We start from the raw sequence: 8,435 nt of genomic DNA on the forward strand, positions 1-8,435 counted from the left end.
TTCACACTGAGGGAAAACTTGCTGCTGTTCTCATCACACCTTCCTCTTGGGGTTTCCCAACCGCTTCCACAACAAGTGCCAACAATATTGTCTGGCGCCATCACCGGAGCACCATCAGTAGTCCATGTCATCTAGAGAGGATGATAAATATAATGGGTACAATGCATTATCTCTTATTGTTATCCCTTGCAATAAATGATAATTAAGTATTTTTAGTTGGAAATTTTGTGTCTAAGGAAACACAAGTTGTACAATGGGAAAAATAGTCTTCTCTTATTGCATAAGAGACCATCCCTTAGTAAAAGAAAGACAACCTTCTCTTCATTCATTCTCTCTCCGCCAACTAAGCAAAAAATCCGACGTGGCAAGCGTAAGGGAAGGTTGACATCACCTCCATTGTACATGCCATCATGTTCTCCATAGTTCTTAGTGCCATATGAGTTTCCCTACATGATTATGACCATATTTGTAATACCTATGTGGTGGATCCTTATTCTATGATATTGTGCTATGAGATCTGATCATATTATGTGCAAGATGTATTGATAGATGCATATTATGTACCCCATTCTTAAGTATTTGTTCTGATCCAACTTATATGCAAGAGCGTGTGTGGGGTGATGTGTGTGTATTAGATGGAGTAGCATGGTTTTAGTGATTGAATAGTGACAACAAATTCGTGATCTATTATGGTTATGCCTTTTCTTTTGCTACCTCACTAGGGATAAAGTGAATGCATGTGCTATATTCATCACTGACAAAAGTGATGATCTTGTTTGTTGAAGGTAGCATATTTGGTATTCAAACATCATATCAAAGTATTTATGGATATGCTCAGTTAATTTTTAATACAAGGTTGCATGGAGTTTTCCCTTTCTTGTGGAGTATAAGAGAGATGTGTTGCATCATCTCTATGTTAGGACGTGATGCCCATATAAATGTGTATCTTTCAAATGTTATTATTTTGCATCTTCATATCTCATTGATGAATTGTTATTGTCCACTACAACTTAAAAGAGACAATAGTCAAGTGAACCCATGAACCCCGGTCCACTTTTTATCACAAGAAATACCTTTATACTACTTTTATCTTGTTTTCTATTTGTTGCAATATTTTAATCCAAAAATACAAAAATATTTATTTTTCTTATTTTCATCCAAAACACCCAAAACAATCACCCTTTTACTATTTTTACTTAGTTAGTTTATTTTATCTAGTTTTCTTAACTTATTACTACTTGTGTTTTATTTACTTACGCGAAACCTTGTGCTTGACAACCACACGGTGGAGTTGGGAATACAGGGTTTTAGTTTACTTTGCAAGATTGCTAGAAAAAGAGAGGAAGAGACAACTCTTTGCTCAGTTCCCGAGAGTTCGATATTAACTTTTGAATTACCCTTGTGGGAAAAATTACATCCTAAACTACACACTTCGCACTTGAAGTCCCAACGTTTCATGAGTTTTTGCTAGTGTTGTTTAGCTCCATCACTCACATAGTAGCCATATGTGCGCCAGTGGTATGCGCTACTAGTAGGGCCACACTGGTTGTGTACACGTTTTACACACACGACCAGTAATAACAGTCGCGTGCCAAACATAGCGCCAACTGCTCGTGGGTCTGCCCTATAGGGTTTTTCCTATTAGTGACATGGTATTTATTCAAAGAAAAAACTAACCTAACAACTGTAACCCTAAGGAAATGCTAACGTCAAACCATTATATCTTCTCGAACTAAACAAAAATCCTAGTACATAACATAATTCCTAAAACAATATTCTTATTGTGCCAGCTGTATTCCCTTACCAACATAATTTCTTAATAAAATTTAATTCTCATTCATTGCTAGAATGCTATATCATCATAGCAATGAACGATAATTAATTAAATTTTAATAGAAAATCTTAGCAATGAAAGAGAATTAATTAAATTTAGTATAGAATTATGTTGTTAAGGAAAAGACGCATGATACAATGGAGAAAATAGTATCACCTCTTACTTTTTAAGAGATCACCTCTTAGCTAAGAGAAAATAACATTTTATTCGTTCATTCTCTATCGGTAAACTAAGAAAAAATCCGACCTAACAACTGTAACGGTAAGGGAATGCTGAATTCAAACCATTATATATATTTTCTCTCCAACTAAAAAATTCCTACATAACACAATCCCAAGGAAATTATATATGACGTCAAGCCATTATACATAGGCTGATTCCTCAATTCTCTCAGCTCTCGCATATGCATTGCCCGCCGAAACTTACCGCAAAGATCTGGCCAAGATCTTTCTTGTTAGGATCTGCCTGCCTGTATGCATCACGCATGCGACACCGATGCACGCATCTCCCCCATCCTCCTATCCCGTACGTATCTCCATCCCACGGAAACCAGAGGAGGGGAATTTAAAGCTCACATGGGACGGCGGTACGCGCGCGCGTGCTCCATGATCGATCATGCATGCATGCATGTCACTCGACGAAGAGAGAAAGGAAGCGACACCTGAAACGGTGGAGGTCCAAGGATGTACAGCTAGCTAGCGCTCGCGAGATCAGGAACCGAGAGCGAGCGCGCGCGCGTCAGTCATGTGCCGGCAGCCGAGTTTGGGGAGGAAACCCATGTGGCCGCCATGTGAGCCTGGCCATGGCGGCCCTCCCTTGCTTTTTCTCAAAGCACACTCTGCCTCAAGACTCTAGCCACCTAGCTCTGTTACGATGCATGCTAAGACCAGAGATTTGCCCGATTTTCACCAATGTCGTTACGAGTATCATCACCCGATTTGCTCCGGTGTCGGTGTGAGTTTCCTGCGTGCCCCGTCTGCGCTTTTGGTGCCTACATGTTCCCAGAACATGGCCATGCATGCGCTGAACCGGTTGCTAAGCCATGACAGGCCGGCCGGCGACATGCGCATGCCATGCCAACGCACCTACGCTTCATAACTCGATCGCGAGGTTGCCAACTCGGGGGGCGACGCTGCATGTGCCGCCATGTGCTCTGCGTCGTCTTTGCCTTTGCCTGCCTCTCTTGGTCTTGGGCTCTGTTGGCCCACCCCTCAGGATCGAGCCTCTGTTCACCCAAATCGTTTACATGGATTTGGACATTCAGAACTTGCAGCGCACATAACTGTACCCTGGCCATGTTGCACACATAACATGCATTTCGTTTAAGACGATCATGGGATCGATGTGTTAAGAAAATGCGAAGAAATCAGATGCAAGAATACCTTGTACTCTCCGATTCAAGCAACAACCACATGCATCCATGTTCAATTTAAAACATGTGAGCTGTTCACGTGTCCTGCAAATCCCTGATACTATCTTTTACTACAACTCCATTTTGCAACCCTAAGCAAATCGGCAGAGTAGGCTGGCATGGCAACGAAAAAGGGGCAATGTGAAGGACGCCTGCTAGTAGTAGTATTAGTTAGAGGACCACAGGCCAGGACAGGCTAGATGGTTGCAATATGCATGCTAGCTCACACCACATGTGCATGCCGTCCATCCTGTGTTCTTCACTCCTCGCAGATATATATGCACTCACAATTCACAAACACACACCAAGCAGTATCTCGAGTGAATTGGTCGAACACCAACGAATAGAGCAATGAGAGGACCTACGGCAAAGTCCTTCAAGCAAGGCTTCCTCAGGAACTTCCTCGTCAGCCTCAAATCTTGCAGAAATGGCGACATGAGCCTACAAGAGAGGAAGCGCGCCGTCAGGTCGTCGGCCGACGCCGCAATGGCCACTGCCCGCGGCAGCGGAGCCATCTGGCCACGAGCCCTCCTAGCATCATCATCGCCACCTTCGTCGTCGTGGTGGCCTAGGCTGTTGCCTACTGCAGCCAAGGTGAAGACCACGAGGTGCAAGAGCACGGCGAGAAGGTGCTGTCGACCGAAGAGGAGTAGCAGCGAGATGATCGCGAGGAGGCTGGTGAGGAAACGGACCAAGATCTTGAGGGGGATGGTGCCCGGCGGCGAGCTCCTGGACGGCGTCTCGTTGCTCCGCGAGGCCATGGACTACGTCGTCCACCTGCGCGCGCAGGTCGCCGTGCTCCGGCGCGTCTCCAACGCCATGCACCACATGGCAGGTCCGTCTCAGTTTTCATCGATTTCTTATGCTTGTGTTCTGCGTGCATGCAGCAACTTCTTATCTGACTGACCTTGATTTATCACGACTCGCGCACAGGAGCTGTTGCACCACCTGTGCAGTTGAAGGTGGAGACGGCTCACCTCTCGGATGGAAACCAAGGATAGCAAGATCGTAGCAGTAGTCAGAGGAGCGAATGCTCTACGGAGATCTCGGAGGCATGTAAAAAAAGATCAAGAGAATGTCCCTGATTAGGGTGTGAAGAACTGTCAAGATCCTGTGTTGTTCAGAGAGGCATGAGATCGAGGATATCGTGAGTCGTCAGAAAGAGAGATCGTCGTAGTGTGTAGTGGTGTTCAGAGAGGCGCCTCGGAGTTTTTGGGTGCAATGACTTGCAACTGATTTGTGGTCAACCAAGAGATGCTGGCGCCGCGCGCTGGCAATTCCCGGATCATGCTTTGTGGAGTGGATATGAAATTCTGGTTATATTCTTTTCATGCCGGCGGGAATTTGATTTAGACTATTGCCCTCCGGTCTGTTTTGTTAGTTTGATCACTGCATATTTTCCTTTTCTCTTTCGTGGTTGATACCTTTTTCAGTGTTTCTGGGTATGTACATGAGATTATCAGCGAACAAAATTCAGATCTTGTCCCTGGCGATTAAGCAGCACTATTTTGTCATCAGTAGCGCGCCCTCGCATGGCCACTCGATGCCCCACTGAACCGTCACCCCAACCCAATCCAGATCATGAACCAGGCTCACCGCCCCCTTCATCCTCACTGGCAGGTCAGACGAGCGCCGCCGTGCCTTCCGGCAGCCCAACGCTCGTCACCTGTGAGCACAATCATGCTCCTGCTGTTGAAATTTTGGCTAATGTGGCACAGCTCGAATATGTAACTTTGTAACCATGTGATTCAGCTCACTCACAGTATACCATCTGATTCACTTCACTGTGCCGAGAGCATACACTTTGCTTTATGTGCCTGCTAGGCAAAAGCCGGATAATAGGTACTGATAAACAAAGAGAGCACACGAGTGCTGCGAGTCATTTTTATCAGATCATCTTGGCCCTTTCTTCTGAAATTCAGATGCATGGAAAGTTCCATGGCACAAACAGCAGGTAGAGATTGGCAGGCATACAGCAAAACCACGGCCACATTATATAAAGACAGTAGTCTTAGTTCATCTAATGATTGTGCAGAAACTTAATACTCTTTCTCTCTCTACCTTATCTGGCAAACGCATTAACCATTGTCAGATCAAGGCAGACAAAATCTAGCTTCTAGGTGGCCCTATTACAGCCAAATAGTCCAATAATCACCATACTAGACCAACTTAGTTTTTAAGAGTTGCATCACCACACATGACGAACATCTCTAATCCTCAACATTGCCAGACCTCCAGCATTCTCGGCACTATTCTGACCGTGGTGAATGTGGTCTTGACATTGCAGCACAGCCTTGTTCCAGCAACTCCTCAACCCCCTTTTCAACACCTGCCCAATGTCTCATAATTAAACGTCTTCACATTGCAGATATCTGAAAGCACTCACATTGCTTAAAGTAAAAGGACGGTAAGAAAATCTGAGATGAAATATTAGGGTTTAAATCAAACCACATAAAACATGGACGGAGACGTGTAAACATAGATAAATGGAACCTTAAGAAAACTTGAAGTTCTAAAACAATTGGTAGCTTCCTGTTCTAGCACTTCACAAATTACCTAGTCTAATAATTTTTCAACATTGAAGAGGAAGGAAACTCAGGGGGTCATAATAGCAACAATCAATCCACTGTCATCCGTATAAAATGATTGGTTGCATCTGGCACATGCCTTGAAAGACTGAAAATCTAAGATGGACGCAGATGAAAAGTACAACCACAATGTAACAGAAAATGTGTGCACCGCCTCTAATTGATCTTGAAAAGTTTCTGAGCACAAGCTCGAAAACAATTCTTGCTACATATATGACAAGTCCGATGAACAAATCTGTTTTGGAATAGTCCCTTGGGAAAAAAATCCAGCTCACCACTTCAATTTTGCTCATATCAGATATAAGAGATGCAATAGTGCGACTATGCCAGTTATGCAGATTTATTCCAGACCAATATTGTGGGATAAATTTATATGTGTAAATGTGGCCAACTACTAGTTTAAACAATAAGTAGACAAGGTTTGTCCTGTTGACCAAATGTAAATATTTCTAGGGTGAGACAATTGAAAGATGCAGTGGTAGCCATGTCCTGATTTAAAAGTGTAATTCTTCTCCTTAACTTGGGCCATTAAAGATAATTTGATCTAGTGTTTTTAAAATTAAATGAGGTCTCAAGAATGCTACTCATAGTGTGTTAGATCTATTGTTTTTTACTTATTCGATGACCATGAAATGGGAACTAGATGTCCAGACTCTAGAACAGGCAAAATAATAAATCATTGTTATGTTCCTGAGCACGATTTGGCTTTTTACAAGCACATAAAAAGTACTAGCAAGTAGTAAACTATGTCAACAAGACTTACCAATCACAGTAATGAACTATAAAGCTTCAGATCAGGCAAGTTGTGTGGAAACGATAAGTGTGAAGCAAAGGAAATAACTAGGACTGAACAGAAAGTTTACCACTTGATAGTCTTTATATTGTTGGTGTTGACAATAACGATGGTGGGAAGTTGCTATATGTGCAGATTCTGCGCCCTGAGGTGATGAAAGAGTTTGAAACAAACAGCCTCTCAAGATGGAATGTCTTGACATCCAGAGATAAAAGGCCTGCATCGAGTGATGAGCTTGCGCGCTTAGATAGGAACAAGTGCCTCCCCATCGAACCGATGAACAAGCACTCAAAATCCAGTGAGACAGTCTTCTCAAATTGCCACCCACCATTGTTCCCCCTAACATAATAGTTGAGGTGATTTGTGAATTGTAAACGCACATACATCCCGGGCCTGCCTTCCCCTGCCTCCACAATGGCTATATCCTCACCACGCAAGCATTCGATTTCGCGTGGGAGTTCACTGATGGAGACCTCCATCCTCCGAGTGTCAAGCTCCAGCAACTGTCCCCCCAAACGTTTCAGCCAATAGAAGCACCCATAAGCATACTGGCGCCCGGAGAAGGGAGGCATCTGTGTCAACGATAGCAAGTCAGCAATGGAAGCACTCCAACTTGGTGACGAAACGGGTCGCCATTGCCCGGTGCTGGAAGAGAAGACAAAGGCGACCGGCTTAGTCGCGCAATGCGCCATCCAGATCACGCTGAATGACGTCGTTTGTTCCGCAGCCGATGACAAGGGCGAGGCATCGGCAGGGGGAGCGAGGAAGGTCTCGCAGTAACGGTGCTGTGTTGACTGGAGTGGGCGCTCCACCGTAGTGGCTAGGTGGGCAGGGATGGGAGGGAGCAGGATGTACCGACGGTGCAAGGGGTCGCACACCACCAGCTCCGGGAAGACGACTTTGTATCTGTTTAGGATGCCGTGGCCGTGCTCACGGGGCCTGTCGAGGAGGACGCGGCCGTCGCGGGTGTCCTGGACGAGCCAGTCCCTGGCGGGGGCGGGGAGGAGGGAAAATGAGAAGTCGGCGGCGAAGGGGGCGGGGAGGAAGGAGAACGAGAAGTCGGCGGCGAGGGCGGCGGCGCGGGCTTCCGGCGCGGAGGGGTGAGGCGAGGCCACGGGGTGGAAGACTTTAGTGTCCTGCTCGAGGAAGCCGAGAAGGGGCGGGGCGTGGAGCTCGCGGAAGCGACGGAGGAAGGAGCGGTCGGCGATGAGGCGGCGGAAGGAGACGCAGGCGGCGGAGGCGCGGACGAGGTCGGCTGGGTTGGGCAGGCGGCGCAAGATGTCCAGCGTGAGGTCGTCGGGGATGGGCAGCGAGGTCAGCTCATGGCGTCGGTGGACGAGGATGGGTTCCAGATTAGGGTCCACCCGTGTGTGGCGCTCATCCTCCGCGCCGCCGCCCATCCTCCCGCCGCCTGAATGGCTGAATCTAGCCCGTCACTTGAGGATTTGGGGGAAGAAGGAGGGCACTTCTTGCAGAAATTTGGACATTTCGAGGGTCTGTCTGCAAATGACTCAACGGAGGCCTGCACATCTACTCTGTAGTCCTCTTCTTCTATTTTTTTTTTTTTTAATAAGGGTAGGGTGCACATCTACTCTGTAGTCCTCTTCTTCTAATTTTTTTTTAACTCATAGATATTGTACAGAGATAATTTCATATTCTGGCAGATGTAGCCTCTAAATAGATAATTTCATATTTTGGAAAGCAAAATTGCCTCTGAAAAATAAAATTTTCATGTGGCAACTCTGTCAAGATGCTATCCTGACCAGGGAGAACATGAGGAAGAGGAATTGGACAGGATCTCCCTTATGT

General features: G+C 45.7%; 2 protein-coding genes across 3 annotated transcripts; one reads left to right on the forward strand and one right to left on the reverse strand.

The window, feature by feature from the left end:
- Positions 1-3,429: 3,429 nt before the first annotated feature.
- On the forward strand, positions 3,430-4,733 carry LOC127309671 (transcription factor IBH1-like 1). Its single transcript, XM_051340432.2, has 2 exons — positions 3,430-4,080; positions 4,179-4,733. Exons 1-2 carry the CDS (start codon positions 3,597-3,599, stop codon positions 4,244-4,246), a joined length of 552 nt encoding a protein of 183 aa, XP_051196392.1. The 5' UTR covers positions 3,430-3,596; the 3' UTR covers positions 4,247-4,733.
- A 483-nt stretch (positions 4,734-5,216) lies between these two features.
- On the reverse strand, positions 5,217-8,096 carry LOC127308065 (uncharacterized). Of its 2 annotated transcripts, none has more exons than XM_051338829.2 (2): positions 6,697-8,077; positions 5,217-5,574 (listed from the first exon to the last, which is right to left on the reverse strand). In XM_051338829.2, the coding sequence occupies exon 1, from the start codon at positions 8,024-8,026 to the stop codon at positions 6,710-6,712; it is 1,317 nt and encodes a 438-aa protein (XP_051194789.1). In that variant the 5' UTR covers positions 8,027-8,077; the 3' UTR covers positions 5,217-5,574; positions 6,697-6,709. The 2 variants fall into 2 exon arrangements, with proteins under 2 accessions (XP_051194789.1, XP_051194792.1); XM_051338832.2 differs by lacking the exon at positions 5,217-5,574 and having other exon boundaries at positions 7,013-7,198; positions 7,482-8,096.
- Positions 8,097-8,435: the final 339 nt, after the last annotated feature.

The sequence above is a fragment of the Lolium perenne genome, chromosome 6, assembly GCF_019359855.2.
Source record: "Lolium perenne isolate Kyuss_39 chromosome 6, Kyuss_2.0, whole genome shotgun sequence".
Classification (NCBI taxonomy): domain Eukaryota; kingdom Viridiplantae; phylum Streptophyta; class Magnoliopsida; order Poales; family Poaceae; genus Lolium; species Lolium perenne.

Coding starts and splice junctions, on each gene's coding strand:
- LOC127308065 (XM_051338829.2), bottom strand. CDS start 8,026: ATGGGCGGCGGCGCGGAGGATGAGCGCCACACACGGGTGGACCCTAAT.
- LOC127309671 (XM_051340432.2), top strand. CDS start 3,597: ATGAGAGGACCTACGGCAAAGTCCTTCAAGCAAGGCTTCCTCAGGAAC. Junction 4,081..4,178: donor CGCCATGCACCACATGGCAG/GTCCGTCTCAGT, acceptor ACTCGCGCACAG/GAGCTGTTGCACCACCTGTG.